The sequence below is a fragment of the Trichogramma pretiosum genome, unplaced genomic scaffold (genome assembly GCF_000599845.2).
Source record: "Trichogramma pretiosum strain Unisexual culture from Peru unplaced genomic scaffold, Tpre_2.0 scaffold44, whole genome shotgun sequence".
Classification (NCBI taxonomy): Eukaryota; Metazoa; Arthropoda; class Insecta; order Hymenoptera; family Trichogrammatidae; genus Trichogramma; species Trichogramma pretiosum.
Window position 1 is genome coordinate 314,108 of NW_019641632.1, and position 19,304 is coordinate 333,411.

The 19,304-nt window shown below is 38.7% G+C and overlaps 4 protein-coding genes and 1 long non-coding RNA gene across 6 annotated transcripts; 1 reads left to right on the forward strand and 4 right to left on the reverse strand.

Moving 5' to 3' along the window:
* Nucleotides 1-237: 237 nt before the first annotated feature.
* On the reverse strand, nt 238-2,624 carry LOC106652323 (probable 28S rRNA (cytosine-C(5))-methyltransferase). 2 transcript variants are annotated; one of them, XM_014371226.2, is made up of 7 exons: nt 2,516-2,624; nt 2,354-2,429; nt 2,151-2,287; nt 1,783-2,062; nt 1,458-1,714; nt 1,280-1,395; nt 238-1,205 (listed from the first exon to the last, which is right to left on the reverse strand). In XM_014371226.2, the coding sequence occupies exons 2-7, from the start codon at nt 2,358-2,360 to the stop codon at nt 299-301; spliced, it is 1,704 nt and encodes a 567-aa protein (XP_014226712.1). In that variant the 5' UTR covers nt 2,361-2,429; nt 2,516-2,624; the 3' UTR covers nt 238-298. The 2 variants fall into 2 exon arrangements, with proteins under 2 accessions (XP_014226712.1, XP_014226703.1); XM_014371217.2 differs by having other exon boundaries at nt 2,501-2,624.
* A 2,094-nt stretch (nt 2,625-4,718) lies between these two features.
* LOC106652410 lies at nt 4,719-5,307 on the reverse strand. The gene is made up of 3 exons (XR_001339377.2): nt 5,192-5,307; nt 5,005-5,116; nt 4,719-4,907 (listed from the first exon to the last, which is right to left on the reverse strand). It is a non-coding gene; the product is annotated as an uncharacterized LOC106652410 (long non-coding RNA).
* Nucleotides 5,308-8,095: 2,788 nt separating this feature from the next.
* Nucleotides 8,096-9,431, reverse strand: LOC106652387. The gene is made up of 2 exons (XM_014371318.2): nt 9,283-9,431; nt 8,096-9,042 (listed from the first exon to the last, which is right to left on the reverse strand). Exon 2 carries the CDS (start codon nt 8,795-8,797, stop codon nt 8,381-8,383), a length of 417 nt encoding a protein of 138 aa, XP_014226804.1. The 5' UTR covers nt 8,798-9,042; nt 9,283-9,431; the 3' UTR covers nt 8,096-8,380.
* Nucleotides 9,432-10,821: 1,390 nt separating this feature from the next.
* Nucleotides 10,822-11,313, forward strand: LOC106652418 (antimicrobial peptide Alo-3-like). The gene is made up of 2 exons (XM_014371347.2): nt 10,822-10,931; nt 11,015-11,313. The coding sequence occupies exon 2, from the start codon at nt 11,025-11,027 to the stop codon at nt 11,211-11,213; it is 189 nt and encodes a 62-aa protein (XP_014226833.1). The 5' UTR covers nt 10,822-10,931; nt 11,015-11,024; the 3' UTR covers nt 11,214-11,313.
* A 2,919-nt stretch (nt 11,314-14,232) lies between these two features.
* Nucleotides 14,233-15,340, reverse strand: LOC106652128 (tryptase delta-like). Its single transcript, XM_023459343.1, has 4 exons — nt 15,288-15,340; nt 14,850-15,217; nt 14,513-14,767; nt 14,233-14,433 (listed from the first exon to the last, which is right to left on the reverse strand). Exons 1-4 carry the CDS (start codon nt 15,328-15,330, stop codon nt 14,269-14,271), a joined length of 831 nt encoding a protein of 276 aa, XP_023315111.1. The 5' UTR covers nt 15,331-15,340; the 3' UTR covers nt 14,233-14,268.
* Between the last annotated feature and the right edge of the window lie 3,964 nt (nt 15,341-19,304).

Below are 19,304 nucleotides of genomic sequence, written 5' to 3' on the forward strand. Positions count from 1 at the left end.
TTGCGTTGCTGCAGCGAATCTGCGATGCCAGGCCGGCCGTAAAGTCGCGCCGGTAGAGTCTTCGAGTTTCAAAACAAATGACGTCGGCCGTCAAGAATGTGCATGCAGTGTCAATTATTCTAAAAAATTATTTTTGTTTATTCTAATAGTTAAAATTTTTCGTACGATTTGAATGAAAAAAAATTTTTTTATTTACACATAAAAATGAAATTATACTTATTTATTCAAGTAGAAATAATTTACAGATTAATGAACAATTTACATTAATATGTGTGAACTTTAGCTTAACAATTACATCTTATTGCTTCGGTTTTTTCCTTTTTTTATTGAAAAATGGATTAATCCTATGATTTTGCCCATGAGGTACTAGAGGAGGTACAAAATTTGGATTAAATCTTTTTGGTGGAAAAGGTAAATTAGGTCTGTGTTGATGTGCAAACCTATTATGATTTGAATTTGGAAAATGATGAACTGGTATTGACATTAAAGATGGAATTCCAGAGGCTTGATCGTGTGTTCTCTTGAGCTTTTGTTTAGGCATCTTTCCATTGGACCGAGCTGGTTGATGATTTACAAAGTTAATCATATCAAATTCTTTTTCAATTTCTCTTTCAATCCTCTTATAAGCGTTTATATTTGGCCTGATTATAGGTTCAGGTATTTCTTGATATATGGGAACTGGTACAGCTGGCACTCTTTCAAACACTGCTATGAAATATCCTTGACACCCATCATTTCCTGGTGATAAACGTAAACAATTGTTACTGCATATGTAACCTGGTATACACGGCGTATTCCATTCATGCCATAACATTTCTTTTGCATTCATTAAAACATAAGATCCTTGAAGATTTCCCAGTGCTTCATCCACTAACATTTCTCCTTCTTCTGGGTATACTGAACAAACTGTGTATACTACTCTCTTGACTTGTGGAAAACAATGAAGTATCCGTCTCAAAATTCTTCTTAATGAATGTTGGTATCGAAATCTTACTTCTGGTTCTGTATTTCCTAATCGAGCAAAAATTCCAGAATATGTACAGTTTGGATTTATCAATATATATTTGATATCATTTGCTTCAGGACCAAAATGTATATCATAGATATCATCATCAAATATATCGACACAATGAACACTACTTAATTCTACTAAATCACATAATTTTTCAAATCTCTCAGGATGATTTTCCAAGGCAATAATTTTCCTGCAAAAATATTTTTGAAATTAATGTTTATCTACTAATATTGTTAGATTTTTTTCAGTTTATGGCTCCCGTACCCATGATTGCCCAATATGTTAGCAATATGGTTAGTTTGCAATCCAAATCCTGCACATGCATCTAAAACTAATGATCCTGGTTTGGGATTTAAAAGATAAGATGAAAGGCAACTTCCCTGTAAATTCAAATAAGTTATTATTGAGAAAAATATTATAATTATAACAAATAGTAACCTACTTTTTCTTGAATAAGATAGGTTCCTATTAAAAATGCAGGATGCTCTCGAAAATTTGTTCCTGGAGGAAATACAAGAACTTCAGGTACATGAAAATCTCTCATGAATTCCAATTTCTTAATGCGAGACAATTGGATCAAATGATTGGAATATGAATCACAAAATGGTAAAAATTTCCATCCTTCATCTTGAAACTGTTGGATACCTTCATCAATAGATTTTACCAATGTATTTACCCGAACATAAACTGGTAATGAACCTATAAACAAATCATGTTAACAAGAGATTTCATCAATAAAAATAAAAGTAAATAAGAAATTACTTTACATGGCAAAGGTGGCGATATGAATGAGTGATTTGCATTAACAGCTTCTAAAAATGTTTCTCTTATGTTTTGTTCTAGAGATTTGACAATTGACACTTCTTTTGAATCTGACATTAAAATTTGAGATCCCCATAACAAGTCAGCTATTAAAATTTGAACTATTGTTTCTTTTTTGAATTCCTCTTCGTAAAATGCTAAAATGTCAAGCTCTTCAATGAGATAATCGATAATAGGAGCATACTTCAATGCTGTCTTTGCTAAATCATAAGCAATTTTTGGATGCTTCATAAAAACAAACAAAAATACAGTGTTAGATTAATCACTTACATTAAGAAATAGTTTTTTGCAATATCAATGCATAATGACTTACTTTTTTGAATAAATTCAAACTTGTTTCTAAGGGTTTTTTATTTTTAATAAAAGCCTCTAGAGCATCTGCAGCTTTTTTGTAAACAACTGGTAATGATTGTGGAAAAGTGTTTTTACTGCTATTTGGTTGGTTGAAATCTAAAAAAATAAAACTTTATGTAAGCAGGAAAAATAGCTACGTAATTACTTGTAATTTTAGCTAACCATTCATATTTTTTGTTTCAAACAAACCGTTAAGTTTGAAATGATAACACTGTCAAAATAGCAATAACCTATAAAACTAGAGAAAAGTTCCAGTTTTAATCAGAAATACACCGACAGCTTCGTTGACAGTTAAAACCAATAAAGTACTTGTCTTATATTTACATTCCTTGGCAACTTGAAAGAAGAAATGGTACATATAAACTTGGCGTGATCGATTCGAAAAAAATTATCACCTACGTCCGACACCGACACTATGTTTATCTCAGTTTGATGCCGCTGTCGGCTAAGTGCAAAATTCAGTAAGCAATCGCTTAGTGATAGGTCACGAAACGAGTCAAGCTGCCATTAGGCAGCCGCGTAAGGACTTTTTCTTTCTCCTTATGTGTTTTGTATTAAGAATCTATATGATAGTAGAAGGTTTAGTTTCATTTGACGGATTTGTTTTAATATTTTTGTTTAAATTATTGCAAGGGGACGGGATAGGAATTCTAATTAGAGAGTGTCTACCAGTTGCCAAAGAAAATTTTATTGTCTGCACATTATTAGATGTAAACTTACATACATAGATTCATGCTTAAACGGGTTACTTTGGCGCCGATAAAATGTCACTTTCACCGATGAAAGTAATTTAAAGGTAAAAATAGCTGTTTCCGCTACGATTGTTCTTCAATCGGCTTTGTCAGGGATATTTTATGGATTCTTTTGATGAATCTTCAAAGAGACAAAAGAAAATCTTGAATTAAATACTTATTTTCTAAATGAGTTTTTTCGTCACTTTTATAGAATAAAAAGATCACTATTGAAAAATATCAAGTATGTTGGAGAGCGTCAATAAATTTTATATCGATATTCGAATTTAGGAATCCTTTGAGCATCCTTTTAATTATCGATACTTTTCCACTTATTTTTTAATAGTTATCTTGAATCAATTGATTTGAATTTCGCATCTTTAATCACCATTTTTCTCAGTGTCCATGAGGTAGAATTTATTCGGATAATTAGGAATCATTTACTTAATTTTTCTCCAAAAGTTTATTGTTTTTTTTTTAAATTTAAACATTTTCTTTGCATAACGAAATGAAATTGAATAGAAGTACACAAATAAAAATTTTTAAATTAGTCTTCTGAACTTACACATTAAATTTTATTCGTTGACCGAATTTTAATGCGAGAGTAATGCACTGAATTGATGTGTTTTTTGAGATCACTCTTAATTATAAATTTTTTTCCACATATTACACATTCGTGTTTGAGACTCTTGTGCTCTCTATCGATGTGGATTTTGAGATAACCTTTAGTTGTGAACGACTTTTGGCACATCGCATTCTTGAGTTATTTTGTGATGCACCGAATCAGTGTGAGTTTTCAGATTACTCCTCTGTGAAAATGTCTTGCCGCAAATATCGCAAGTATGCGTGATACCATTGTGCACAGAATCAGTGTGAACTTTCAGATTACACCCGAGTGAAAATGTGTTGCCGCAAATATCACATGTATGAGTTATTTTATGGTGCACCGAATCAGTGTGAATTTTCAAATTATTCCTGTGTGAAAATGTCTTTCCGCATATCTCGCATGTATGTACACCCATTGTGCACTGAATCGATGTGGTTTTTTAGATTACTCTTTTTGGTGTACTTCTTTCCGCATGTATCGCATGCGTGGGTGGCACCATTATGCAGCACACCAATGTGAATTTTAAGTTGACTCTTCGTTGAGAATTTAGATCTGCATATATCGCATTCTTGAGTTATTTGATGATGCACCGAATCAGTGTGAGTTTTCACACTATGCTTCGCATGAAAACTTTTTGCCGCATAGATCGCATGCATATCTAACACCATTATGCATCGTTTCGATGTGGGTTTTGAGAACATTTTTTTGTGAAAACGTCTTGCCGCATTTACCACATACATGTTTGGCACCATTATGCGCTTTTTGAGATTACCTTCCAATGAAAATATCTTGTCACATATATCACATTTATGGATGATTTTAGAATGCTTCGGATCAGTGTGAGTTATGGCATGCTTTTTCAGATTACTCTTAGCTGTATATTTCTTTCCGTATATTTTACACGAATGGGTTTTATTATCATGAAACGAACCGATGTGTGTTTTGAGTCTATTTTCGTTGTTAAACTTTTTTGAAATTCTCCTTTTTTTATTTTGTTCGTCAAATTCACAATCGACATTCAGATTCGATTCCTCTGCAGCGTCATCAATAAGTTCTTGCAGGGCCGTAGCCAGAAAATTTTTTCGGGGGGGTTTACCCGGGTTACTTATGTAGCTTGGGTTACCATTAACAGAAGGTAAAATCCCAAATTTCGGGGGGGGTTCTGACACCCAAACCCCCCCCGCTGGCTACGGCCTTGAGTTCTTGTTTCACTTCCCTCATAGGTTCTACTTTAATTATGTTTTGAGAATCATCGTCAATTTTTTTTAATTTCTAATAAATTAATATTGGGCTTGACATCTTCACATTCAACAACTACTTCCACTTCATCGTCAAGTTTCCTTTCAAGTTTAATGTCACATTTTTGAAGGGTACGTGTCTGTTGAATGGAAATTGGAAAAATGTAAGAATTTTAAGAAAAAAAAAAAAAAAAATAATAACGATAACGCGAGCTATACAAAATTATCAATACTTACAGAATTTTCTGCGGGAAATGGTGAAAGTTGGAGGTTCTTTAGACCGGGTTTCTCGTCAATAGTTCCACAATCATTTTTCCTAAACCACCAATCAGTAGGTTCTTCTTTTAATCTGAAATGATTTGGAATAAAATTAAGTATTGTGTCGCAATATTTTCACAATTTCACTCTCCTAAAGTGAAAATACCTGACAGGAAAATTAAGTGTATCACTGGATTCCACCTTTCTCGCTTATAATTTCGTTAAGATGTAAAATTTCCGCGATGATTTTGCATATCAAGCTAACTACACACCGAATGACTGGCGAAGACTGCTGTGTTGTGCTCGTTATGCGTCGAAAAGCTGTGTCAATGCGAAGAGCGCCAGCTGGTGCTCGATCAGCTTCGAACACAATCCTCTTTCGCAGCTAAATGCACGGCAAAACACCGCGCGCCGGGCTAACACGAAGGTTACGCATACCGTGCAATACGTAAACAAAATAGAACGATCGCAGTTCTCTACAGATATGCTGATCGTCAGTCTTTAAGAAACTAAAGTGACATTACGACCAATAATAACAAATTATTAATAAGTTATAAGCATTTGCGTCATTCATGGATTTCATTCATAATTTCAGTTCGTTCGAGTGCTGCGAGCGTCAAAAGCTAACGAGCTTATCGTCATTTTTCATTCAAAATTTTACGTCAAGACGATTACATCGACATATTTTTCTCCGCAAAATTTCGGGCGTAATTTTCTGCTCGAGTTTGTCGCTCGCGCGTATCTTTTCTCAAGCTTACATATTATATCGCATTTTACTCCTCCGCTTATTATAAAGTAAATCTCGCGCCAAAAGTTAAGCGCGAGAGACTGAGTTTTGTCATGGCGTATAGTTACCGAACTTGTATTTTGCACTTGTGTGGATGGCACTTGCACGTATGACAAAGTCTTACGCTCGCTTGGTAGACAAAGTTGATTTGACGGCCTTTTATACGCGATCCCGACCGATACATCTTTTTCTACTTTAGATATGCATTTAATTCCTGGATGTGGTAGAATACCGATGAAAACCGTATTGACATGGGCGTCGGGAGCGAAATTCGTTATACACGATAGGTATATTTACGGTACCGCAAACGAAATTTAATAAACCAAAAAATTACCTCGAGACCAACCGCAGTTTCGCGTTTAAACAATCTGAAATCGAAAAAAGAGAGAAAGAGAGCGGGGCGCAATTTCTGATTGAAGCCCGCGGCACAATGACAACAATACCGTACGTGTGTGTATCGCTGGCTAGAGCTTGATTTTTCCGCCAAGTTTTCTTGTTATGATATTTTTGCAGTGCGCGCCGCACAGAGAATAACAATTTTTATTTTTCAAGGCAGATGAAATTAAATCTCAAAACGCATTCGAGATGGGTTAGTTATGGATATCCTCTCGTGCGTTAGAAACGAAAAAGAAAAAATAAAAATAACCAGGCAGTCGGTATAATAGCGATGCGAATTCTGCCAGTTACGAAAAATTCGGTATGCCAAACGTATACGCGCACGAGATGCATGTACAACAACAACAACAACAGCAGCAGCAGCAGAGCTCCGAGCGAGATTTTCTTAATTTTTTATATAAATCCCGAGGCCCCGGCTAAACGAAACGAGGGCAGCGAAAGCTCGGCTATCTGGATTTTAATAATACTTTTGATGTTCAATTTAATCTCTGCCCGGACGCGTACACTACATCTACAGCGAGAACGTTAAATCCTGTATGCGTCCGTGTGCCGCGCATTTATATACGCAGCCCGAGAGTCCCAGGAGGGTGTGTGTGTGTGTGGTTGGGGGATGCAAGGTGATTATTTTATGCAAGTGCATTAAGGTCTTTATAATAATACGGCGTGTAAGCCTTCTGTTCGTTACCTGCGAAACTAAAGCTCGACCTGTACTGTATACTGCAGGTAGTATATAGTAGTACCGCATATACGTAAGTTTGGGTGATCATCATTCCCGCTGTAGCATCTCTCGCGCCCCTTTAACTAATATACGTGCAGTACATACACCCGCGCACACACACGCAACTTTGTAATTAACTCGTAATGCATACATCGTATCTGGGTAGGCGCGCGCGCGCGAGCGTCGGTGGAATAAGTTTTGGGCAATACATAACTGCGCGCGAGCTTATAACGTGCATACGTACGTATGTACGCAGATATCCCGTGTGTGCATATAAACGTCAGGTTTTCCCTTTTTTTTTTGGCTTCAATTATTCATGCCGAATATCGGAAGAAGATGTATTTCTCGCAATTTTTTTTTGCAACTTTGCTTCTTTTTTTTTCTTCGAGTCAGTGTACTCCGCACCTGAACTACTTCTTTTTTGCTTCTTCTTCTTCTCTCTCTCTTTTTTTTATAAGTTAGACTTCGCAGCATGAGATATTTTCCCAAGACGCGAGAGGCAGCAAACATCCTTCGACTCGCTTTTCATCCTTGCCAGGTACTGCTCTTCCTTCTAGAGCCGCGTGTAAGGGATTATTAAAAATGGAGGCTCCTTCCTCTTGCTCCACGTCGTCCGCATGTGTATGTGTGAGTGTGTATATGTGCTATGCGTACGTACACGTATATAACATGCAGTCAGTCGGTTTCAGACATCACATTCCCGTGGGGTTGGCCGAGAGAGAGAGACACGCGATATTTCGCTCTTCTGCGCTGCTGCTGCTACTCTCCCTTTTACAGTTATAAATAAAACGCGTGCCTTTTATGAGATATTTTTTTCTTCTCTATTTTTCAAATGTTTAGAAGGATATGCTCTCTCTCTATCTTGAAACTTGTGTATACGTTTGCCACTTGTCATCTCGGCGGAAAAAACATACCATGAATATTTGATCAAAACGTAAACAAGTCCAAAGGATGGAGCGAGCAAGCGAGAGAGAGAGAGGGAGTCAAAGAAGCTCGCGTGCTGGACCCTCAACGGCTCAGGTGGAACATTTATGGAACGACGGGTTGATTCGTCATCGATACATCTACGAGTGTATAACACACCGTGTGTTTTACGATGACGAGCATTTCGTGAATCAACGAGGAGTGAAGGAGCTGTATGGTATATGTGCGAGAGAGCAACACAGATGTTTCTTGTGAATATCACCATGTGGTTACGTTTTATTTTTAACTCACTTGTATAAAAAAAATAGTTAATTTTTACAGTATTAACGTGTTTGATATAGTTGCGTAAAATATAATTTATAATTAATATTTGTATAGTATCATAAAAATGAAATAAATCTAAATAAAAAGACAGCTTAACGAGGTATTGTCGTCGATAGGAAGAAATCGCGATCTCGTAGATTCGAACCGATCATCGAGCGTCTTTGGCTCGTCGCCGCGGGAGATCGCCATAGTCGTAAGGCGCGATTTCAGCGCCTCGACTGTAAGAACGGAAAGACCGTCACCGTTGGATTCGCCAACGGCGACGTCAGTGGCTTCGGGTCCTGATTCGCGGGCTTTATCGACTTCTTGGGCGGTAACAACCAACTTAACTTCCTCTTAAGCGTCTTTGACTCCGACGGGACGAGCGGCGTCCACTTTCCTGTGGCCACGTCGATGACGAAGACGGCTTCTTTCGGTCCTTTGATTTTTGCGTACTCGAGACAGCTTTTTAATTGCAACGCGGATAGGGGGCTGAGAGCATTTTTCGTTTCCACGAATCGCTCCTGCTCTTTTTCTTTCGCTGCTGTTTCGCTCGAATCCATTCGATTTTCGTGCAAAGACTCGGTTATTGTAGGTGCCCGGTTATTGTCGCTAGGGTTAATCTCTCGAAGCAGCTCGTTCATTTGTTGAACCAGCTCATTCACTTTTTCAGTGGATTCATTTTCGCTCCAAGACTCGCTCCGTTTAGACCTTTTGCGTTCTCTTTTGGAGCTCACTGCAGTCTTAATTTTTCGAAGCCACTTTCCTATTGTTTTCAAGTCCTCGACTTCGTACTAAGATTTCCTTCAAATTCTGGCGGCTTGATTGAGCGTTGACGTCGGAGCCCACTCCGTTGATAATGCAAGTTGAAATTGATTACATTTATGGGCTGAAAAAAGTAAAATATAACAACATTTTGTTAGTCTGATATGCTTTTGCGAGCAATTTTCATATAAATCATAAATATGAATAAGAATAAATGCAATTTTAAATTTAAAATTAAAGAATTATTTCGACAGATCAATTCATTGAAATGTATATCGAGTACACTTCACTTATTTTTATTGACACGAATTTTACTGCGTAATGATTCAAAAAAAGGTTCATTAAAATAAAAGAATATGCTTACTCCAAATATTCAAGACCGAAAATTATAAGTGCTATCAAAATAAAGACGAATACCGATACTAATACTTTTATAAATAGGAATCTATTCTCGTCTGGGATAAGAGGCATTTTGACTGTGATTCGCTCGACTGAGACTCTGCTACTGAAGTAGTTCAGATCCACCGAACCTGCGTGTGATCGCGAACAGCAAAATCAAAACAAAGCTTGGATCATAGCAATCGATTTTAGTAACAATACGTAACGTAGAATAACATGAATTTCTCTGTTTATTAAAGCAAATTGTTCGCTCCCAAGTAACGGCTTTTTTATATCTAATAATATATTGTTTCTGCTAAAGTCAACTCGTTTTCATTCTCATTCTGACATGATAGCTTACGATCATTCTGTTTTCTTTTTATTTTCACAACAGGTCAATACGTTTTTATAAGGAATACAAATTTGAAAGAAAAACTCGAAGGTATTCTATAATTGAGCGAATCTTTGTTCTCAATTGGTAAAAAATTCAATTTCTCTCTTATAATTTTTACAATTAAAAGTATAAGCTTGAAAAAACTGGAGATAAAATTGTAAATAGTTTGACTCTGTATTAGTTTGTTTTTAAATTAAAAAAAAAAAAAGTTCAAAAACTTTTTAATTGTGTTGAACCAAAAAAAAATGACAATCCACTGTCACGTTTTTTTTCTTTTATAAAAAAACATTTCCCAAACAAAATAGAAAATATGTTCGATCGGTTACGTAGTAACCGTCGTTGTTTGTTATCTATTGATTGTTCTTTCGCCTGCACCAGTCATCACTTCGGCGATATCCGTTCAAAGCTGTTGATTAATAAAATCATAAAAAATACTAAAAACATTTATAAGTTTTAAAATTATTGAAAGCGAGAGACAGCTTGTTTGCTCTCTTCTCGATCGAGACCCCAGCCAATTCCCGACTGAATTGGACTTAAATATTTAAATAAAAGGAGTGAGTTTTTTCTAGCCTCGCGGCTTTTTTCTCACTATAAACAAAAAAGATTGTGTTCCTTTATTTTTATTTTAATTCATTAATAGTAGAAATTTTCCACAAATATACGGGACAACTTTCTGGAAAGGAGAATCCCGCAACAAAATATTAATATTTATCAGCGGTAATGCAAATGTCACAATGAAAAAAGAATCGAACAACGTCTCGTTTGACACGAAGGCAAACACCGCCGGCTGATAAAAAGTTTGTACTTAATTCTCGGAATCAACGAGCGAACGAAGTTACGCCAACAAAACGCATCTTCGTTCGTAATTGCATCGGACGCGCGAATAAACAAAAAAACAAAACAAAGTAAACCCATTCGTTTTCCCAAGCAGCTCGAGTGAGGCATCGACGCTTCGCATTCGCTATCTAGATCGATGATAAAAAAAATGCGCGCACGAATATTTCCTCAAATAAATCGCGATGAAATTTAGTAGCACTGACATAGATCTTCGTTTTTCCCCGAAAGAGAGCAAATTTTCCTCGAACGAATAATTTCCTCCCGAGAGACATGGGTAAATACGAGCTTACCCGCGGCAGCTGTACGCGTTGGGGGGAAAAAAACTGCTAATTCGTGCAAGTATAAAAGCTGGCGGCCAGAGCTTCCATCGATATTGTATTCCTTGCTCACCAAGTCTACACCAAGTGAGTACAACGATCGGTAGTAGCCGATCCCGACATGTAAATTACATTCGAAATATTTCTAATTGTTGATTTTTCTCTTTCAGCTCAGCCAAGATGATCAGCTTCAGGACCTGCAGATTGTTCGTATTGATGGTCGTTGCCATGCTCATGCTGTCGTTCGCACCCAGCGCCATGGCCTGCCTGAAGAAGGGCAAGAAGTGCACGGCCAGCGGATCCCGCGGCAACTGCTGTTCCGGCTTCTGCAATCAAGCCGCTGGCAAGAAGACCGGCAAATGCACCTAAACTCAACGTAGGCTCAAGTGGCAATGTTGCATACTCGAGTCATTTTTCTCTGGAAATGTAACTTTATTGTCGAATAAATCGAGAAAATTTGAAAAAGTAACTCTAAATCGTATCACTTTATGACCCGCTACTTGTCGCTTATCATAATTATGAATTCGCTGCAAAATCTATCGACATTTCGAACGAATATACGCTTGGGTAAAACCCGCGCATCTAATAAACATTAAGATGTGCAGCCGTACTTCAATTTAGCATACTTCAATAATACGTGACCTAAAGAGAGATGTAAGTGAGCCAAAGGAAGTTTATGCAGAGAGAATCTGTACTAGTTTTCCGTTGCCATAAAAAACTTTTGAATTTTTTTTTCAAATTTTAGTAAATATTCGTATCTTTGGGGGAAAAAGTGTAATGAAAAACGCATCTTTGCGATTTCAAAGTTGAAGTATTACAAGCGTCGCGTAACTTTTCTTAAAATGAGTTTTTGCGACTAATCAAAGTTAAAACAAATTAGTTCAAGCCTCATTGAACTATATCTCGCGAATGAAATGTTGAAATTCTAGATTTGCCAAGAGCAAGTTCGCAGCTAAAGCTTCGACCTCAATTATCAACATAATTATTGCATTATTTTTATTTCGAACATTTTTAAATTGTCAGAATAATAATTCATACGTTAATGTAAGCTCGCGTATAATACGATAACATAATTTGTCCGAATGAAACATCAAAGAACAAACATACATAGACTCTATTGGCGCACGTGAATTCGATTATAATGATGCGCTCATCGAATATCGCAGAGCACGGCAGGGTACGTAATTTACTCCTGTCATTCGTTACATTCATCGAATAATTTCGATCATTTCGTAAAATCAAATCCTGTATAAAATTCTTTGAAACGAATCCGTCCTAATCATTGGTTCAATACTATATCGGTGCAATAGCGAAAAATTAGTGTCGATACTTCTTCTCTCGAGTTTTACTGCCTATTGCCGCAGTTGAGCATCAAAATACATAGAGACCAGTGTTTGGTTCCCATAAGATTTGCAGCCGATTTCAATCCCCTTACGCGTCGGGGGCAATTGAAAGGACCGATTCGTTATCGCGCGATATAGAGGAATTTCTGCAGCGAGCGCGTCCGATGTCGCGCGGCTGTTAATACGACGCGCACGTGCGTATGTTGTACGAGCGTACAGCTGCACTATGTATACACGAGACGACGAGCGAGGAAGGAAAATTCCGTCTACGCGAATACACAGACACACACACACGAAGCGGAGCGAAACTTCCTCCTTATCGCGACGACTATATCTCGGGTAATACGTATCTATATGGCTATATATGCAGCAGTACGCAAAAGCCAGCTGAAGAGCGAAAGGACTGCATAGCAGCAGCGGCGCATCGTTTATGACACGGTGTGCGTAGCGGCGTCTTCTCATCTCTCCGGTCTCCTCCCCTCTCTATCTGTATATGGTACAGGGCAGGCAGCGTGGCATCTATACCGGGCGTGTGCTGCAGTGCGTATACGTGGCTCGCATGCGTTTCGAGCTTTTGCACGTGACTTTAATACTTGGGCTGCTGCTGCACTTTGGTGTTATATCCTAAACTTAAATACTACGCGTATACCTGCACTCGCGGTGGGAATGTGTGTGTGTAGCGCACGAGATAGTTCGCTGCAGGTATAACACGTGCGTGTGTATACGAGCGCGGAGCATCGGAGGTGTCGTTCGCGCGCACGTATACATACCTACCAGCTCGACATCGCGGAGGAGCGTAGCAAAGCAGCGGGACCCGGAGCAGCAGCACGAGATATGGCCTTGTATACGAGACTCTCTGCAGCCCCAGTTGCCACGCAAGAAGTTTCGTATATACGCACGGCGCTGTAAGATGTATATTAAGCACGCGCGACTCTCTTGATGCCGATGCTGCTGATATCGTGCATTTTCCGAATATTGCACCTAACGCATTTACAGGTCTGCACAAATACGTACACGTAGCATTACAGGTTCACCCACGCGATCGTAATAATTTACTATGTCTTAAATGTAATGGAATCACGATGGAGCTCTTTATACGGGTTTAATTTATAACATACGTCGGGCGTCGTATCCTTATAATGGACTTTATCGATGAAAGAGCGACGGAGGAGCTTTTTTTTGTACAATCAACGTCGCGCAAGCTCGCGAGTACTCGTCCATCGATATAGGATATATACCTGCCAACCTTTGTCGCTCATAAATAACATTATGATTCAATATTTCGGAAAAATGTATCGAGGCCTGCGAGCGCGCAAATAAATTCGCCTGAGCCGTATACGTGGCTCTTCTACTAAACCCACACCCCCTTGCACACACATATACACACGTATACGCATACCCCCTGGAGCGCTTAAAAGCCTGTTAGTGTCATATTCGGTCAGCTCGCCCCCTGGCATACAGTAATACTATATATACATATTGCCGGAGCCTCGCCGGCTTCAAACTTTTATGCCGCGCGCGTGCATACAGAATGGCCAGGGAGATTCCGTTCCGCATTTGATGAAGTTACGCGAAGGTATTTTTTTAAAGAGGCGCACGGACGACGAGGACCGTATAGAGTACCGTACATATCGGATGTAGAGAGAGAAAAAATAGCGGATGAGCATCGGCTGACTTTGATCAAGCTTTTTTAACGGCCGCATACACCAGAGAGACGGCTCGGTGTGTGCGCGTGTGTTTTTAATACGCGAGGTACAAGCCGCCGGGTCATTTGTCGCGCTCGATCGACGTCGTTTTCACGTACGTGTATTATACATACGTACGACACACATATAGATCCTGCGTGTGTGCGTGCGTGTAACTTTGAAAATAGCGTGGATGAAATCTATTATGCATCGGCTTAAATATTATATAGTGCATGCGGATCGTTGTATCAAAAGCCTTTTAAAAGTTTCCTATCAACTAAATTCGGATCGATGGAGTGTACGGATAATTCATGTCGTTTCAATTATTGGACTGAATAAAACATTCTTTTAATCGTTATCTTTAAGTCTATAATTAATATGCACTAATGATGAAATTTAATGGCCGTGAGTGACGTGGTATATGAAGCCTTTGTAGAACTTGAGGTTCATGTTGAACATGATCGACTCGAGGCGATTTTGCTGATTCCTGCCGAGACAGAACGAATCGGCCACGCCGACGACCGAGTTATACTCGTCCAGCAAGGGACTGCCACTGTCGCCCTGAAAAACACCAGTGATATGTAAATTAAAATTCACGCTAAAAAAAAACAGCGGACGAAAGCGTGTGTCGTTTCCTTACGCATTCCAAGGTGGCTGCGTCGTCCGACTTGGTGCACAGGATATTGTGTCGCATCAGCAGTACCTCGTTGGTCGACGTGCGGTAATTGGCGTGACACTCCTCTAGCGGAATGACCTTCAGATCGGCGACCATCAAGTCGTTGACGGTCAAGCCCTGATTGGTGTACCACCAGCCGATGGCTCTGACGTGGCCCGAGTAGCCGTCGGGTATCAGCGACATCGCCGCCGGAGAGAAGTGATCCACCTGGCCCCAAAGCTATATAAAATATACAAAGAAAAAGAAAACAGCTGTAATTTTTGTCTCCAGATTGGAAATAATAAAATTTCGTCATGCGCACCTTCAGAATAGCGATGTCGTTGTCGCCAAACTGCAGCGGCACTCCGTGTTGCTTGGCCCACTGGTCGTAGGTGATCCAGTGCTCGACCAGCATGATGTGTCCCATGACCGAGGCCGGTATCTGAAAGTTCACTTGGACCTTCATGGGCACCATCAGGCCCGGCAGATCCGGCTCGTCGTTGAGACAATGGGCGCAGGTGAGCACGTGCTGCTTGGTGATGAGCGAGCCGCTGCAAAAGTGCTGACCCTCCGGATCTCCGGGAACTCGGATTCGCAGGGACACGACGAACGGATACTTGTGGCCGGCGACGGGATGGCTACCTTGGCCCTCCAACGGCGTGGCCGAGGCGAGTAAGTCATTCTGCTTACCTGTGTATGATAGAATATAGAGTTTCGAATGCGTCGTAAAATTTAAATGATTGAAAAGTTTTTTATATACATAATACGAATAATAGTACGCCTATGAGCGATATTTGTAACATTTTGTCAATAAACGGGCTGTAGACTAATTTTACTTGAGAAATTTCGTCGAGGAAAACGTCCAAATTCGTACAACTTTTTATGTTCCAGTCGTGAGCACTTAAAAAGCGTCACTTGTTTTCAATTTTGACCTCAAATTACTGGAGGAAAACGTGGCACCACGTGCCAACGATCGTGATTGCTTCATAAAATTTTTTTCCTCCTTGAGAAAATGTCACTGCAGTTCGTTCGTTACACTCTTTCCACTTAAATCCATGTTGATCTCACTCGGGTCCGTATATATAAGTGAATTTACACGCGCCATCGACCCTCTGTTATTTTTACCGATTAAATGCAAGCGTCTATTTCGGAGTTGTTGCAGTGTATATATATATAGGTACGGCATATATATCGAATATGAAATTTGTGGCAAATTACGCGTTATGCATGCGCACACGTTAAATCTAATCCCAAAACTAGATCAGCATATAGTTTAGCGGCGTCGGCGTATACAGTAATATCGGAGTATGGTACGAATGGCAAGTCGATATCTTATATACGTGTGTATGTGTGTGCACGGCATTACATACTCGATGACGGCCAATTACTCCAAGTTCTATTAATTGATCAATCATCCTTCTCTCTCTCTTGGCATATAGTCCTGATGCTGCTCTAGGCATCGCACGTATATGATATAGACTGTAGCGCCGGGGCATATGCCGCTACATCAGCGCGCTGCAGCTCGACGTCGGCCCAAATGAGATGTGTATAGGAATTAGCGTTGAGAGAGCGAGAGCTGTATTACCTATATACATAATGCCTCTCGGATCGCGCAGACATCATCGTCGTCGTTTGCTAAGAGATCGATAGAGCCAGTTAAATTCTGACGGATGCGCTCAAGTTAACGGCTCGATGACACGTGTGCTGTGCATGGCGAGAATTCACGAGTGCCTCGCGCGAACGATGTATCGACGTTTCCACATACTGTGTACGCGCGCAGGGGATGACGATCGCGTCCACACCTATATCGATGCCGAAAATTTGATCCGTACGTTGCGTAAGTTATTGAGCTTCGCATTATGGTATACATTTGGCAGGTTGTCTGAACATCTTCATTCGTTTTGGCCAAATCTTGCTCGACTACGATAAAAATTAAACATTATTTTGGTGAAGATACACTTATTCAGATACGCTAGTTCAGTAATTAATCGATGAACAGAAAAATATATTTTTCTTAGAATCAAATGATCTTTACATTTTTTACTAACTAATATATTTTCGGGCGTAAATAATGATTAATCGTTGATCGACATCATTACGGACGCTGCTTTTATAATTATTTTCCGCGTATAATTCAATCGATAACGATTGAAGAAAAGAAAGCACAGCATCGAAATAAAGGAGCAATCCAATATTATACATCCGACGTATACATCGTTGGCGCGCACTTACGTATTATACATTATACACGTCGGAGTAATTCACTTGTCTTAATAAGCATCATCGTCGGAAGCGTATAAGCTTCCGCAAGTGAGCTTATCCTTGTCAAATATTATTATATATATATGCTACGTCGCACGAACGACTCAAGCTCGAGCAGTTTCTATCGTACACATATCGTGCGTATAAGTATGAATGCCAGGGCATACTATCCATATACTACTCTTCGTATACTATGCGTGTGTATATACCCAAGGAGATGAATCAGTCAGGCGTGACTTTCTATCCTCGTGCCTTTCATTATTGGTTCAATCGAGCGCAGATGTATATCGCGTGTAGTACGACGGTAGCACTTTGGTATACTCATAGGTAGGTACAGGCAATGCGTATACGTACACTAGATAGGATACGACGTACGACGACGATATGCGAGTGCGAGGCGCATCTCTCTCTCTCTCTCTCTCTCTCTCGAATTCGCACTCGATCGTGAGCGGCATTTCCACGCATTATACTCGCTGAGTACGCACGTGTGTATTATTCGTCCTTATTTGTCTAATGGGCGACGAAGATCGGCATATCCGAGATACATACACTGTTGCGTGTGTTATAATGACGCTTGGAGAGACATTTGTCGGGCGATCAATCGATTAACGCTGCAAAGTGTGCTTTGTATTAGACGTACGATAAGCAATGTCATTTCTTCCGTGATATAGTTTTGCAACGTTTTACGACTTCGAAATTTCAGGACAAAATTTGTACAATATATTTTTTAATTAAACTATTATAGTTACACGGAAAAACTAACGAAGAACAGAGAGCTGTGCTGGCGCTATATATTGTGAAAAAAACTGCGTCCACTTGCGAACAGCACCGGATTAGCTCCACACAGCCTTCTTATTCTTCCGTGTAGCATAGCGCTATGGAGAACCCGGCAAAGCAATGCGTATTACTGAGCAATACACGGACAAGAGGTCATGCATTATGCGACGCACGACGTACATAACGGAGCGACCACACGAGCTCTCGGCGTTCTTCCTTGGTTTTCTCGATTAGTTCGTCCAATTATCATCGCAGAATGACATAATTGTTAACGAAATCCTAAATAAGAAAAATAGAATACAGTGGATCATTTAACTGGTAATTTGTATTTTTTAAGAATGCAATTATAAAAATATCTTAACAAAATACTTCATTTAACCCATTAGCGCCCAGACGGACACTTTTTTTAACTGAACTTCGGGCAAATATCTTTACCATTCCGAATTTTACTCAAAATTAACGAGTGTATGTTTCTAACTGAAAATTTAATGCCCTTTTCGAATATGGCTTCAAAATTAATCTTAAAATTATTGTTCAAAAGTTATAAACAATTAAACAAAAAAAAAAAACACGAATTAAAATAAAAAAATCGTTTTCAACTCGAATTTTAAAAGAGAAATAGGCTTGATACATGGGTCCCGAGCACATTAAAGGTGTCCATGGGATGTAAACTGAAAAGCCCAATATCCATAATATCGAAATTTAACATTTTTCATAACAAAATGGCGTTTCGTAGAAAAAAGACCGTATATAAGCTAAACCAATTTTTTTACATGACATGGATGCATCTAAGAAAAAAAAAGTATATAGAAAAAGTTCTTAAAATTGTTTAAAGAACAACCCTGAATTTTTTAAGAATTTTTCGAGAAAATTTTTGAATTTCCGAAAAATGATGAAACTCAAAAAATCCAGAATTATTCGAAAAATTCTGAAAAAATTCAGGAGTGTTCTTTAAACAATTTCAAGAACTTTTTCTCAGTAACTTTTTCCCCTAGATGTATCCTTGTCATGGAAAAAATTAGTTAAACTTTTTCTTGCTTTTAGCTTATGTATGTATCAAGCCTATTTCTGTTTTAAAATTCGAGTTGAAAACGATTTTTTTTTTTGATTCGTGTTTTTTTTTGTTTAATTGTTTATAACTTTTGAACAATAATTTTAAGATTAGTTTTGAAGCCATAATCGAAAAAGGCATTAAATTTTTCGTTAGAAACATGCACTCGTTAATTTTTAGTAAAATTTGGAATGGCAAAGATATTTGCCTGAAGTTCAGTTAAAAAAAGTGTCCGTCTGGGCGCTAATAGGTTAAAGAGGAATTTTCGGCCGAGTAACCTAAGTAATCAACTAATCGAGGGGAGAGTTATATCTACTTTATTACTAAAAAATAATGTGAAGTTGCTTTTTTGATTTATACCTCTTTAAAGGAGCATTTTCAGCTGAGTAACCTGAGTGATCTACCTACTCGAAGGGAGAATTATATCCAATTTTTTTTCAAATAATGTGAGGATGTTCGTTTGACTTTTAGCTGTGGAAAGAAGCATTTTTGTCCGAGTAGCAAAAGTAACCCAAGTAACCCATATAACCCATATAACCCATATAACCCAAGTAACCAAAGAAACCCCAAGTAACCCTAAGTAACCCAAGTAACCCATATAACCCAAGTAACCCATATAACCCATATAACCCAAGTAACCCAAGTAACCCATATAACCCAAGTAACCCATATAACCCATATAACCCA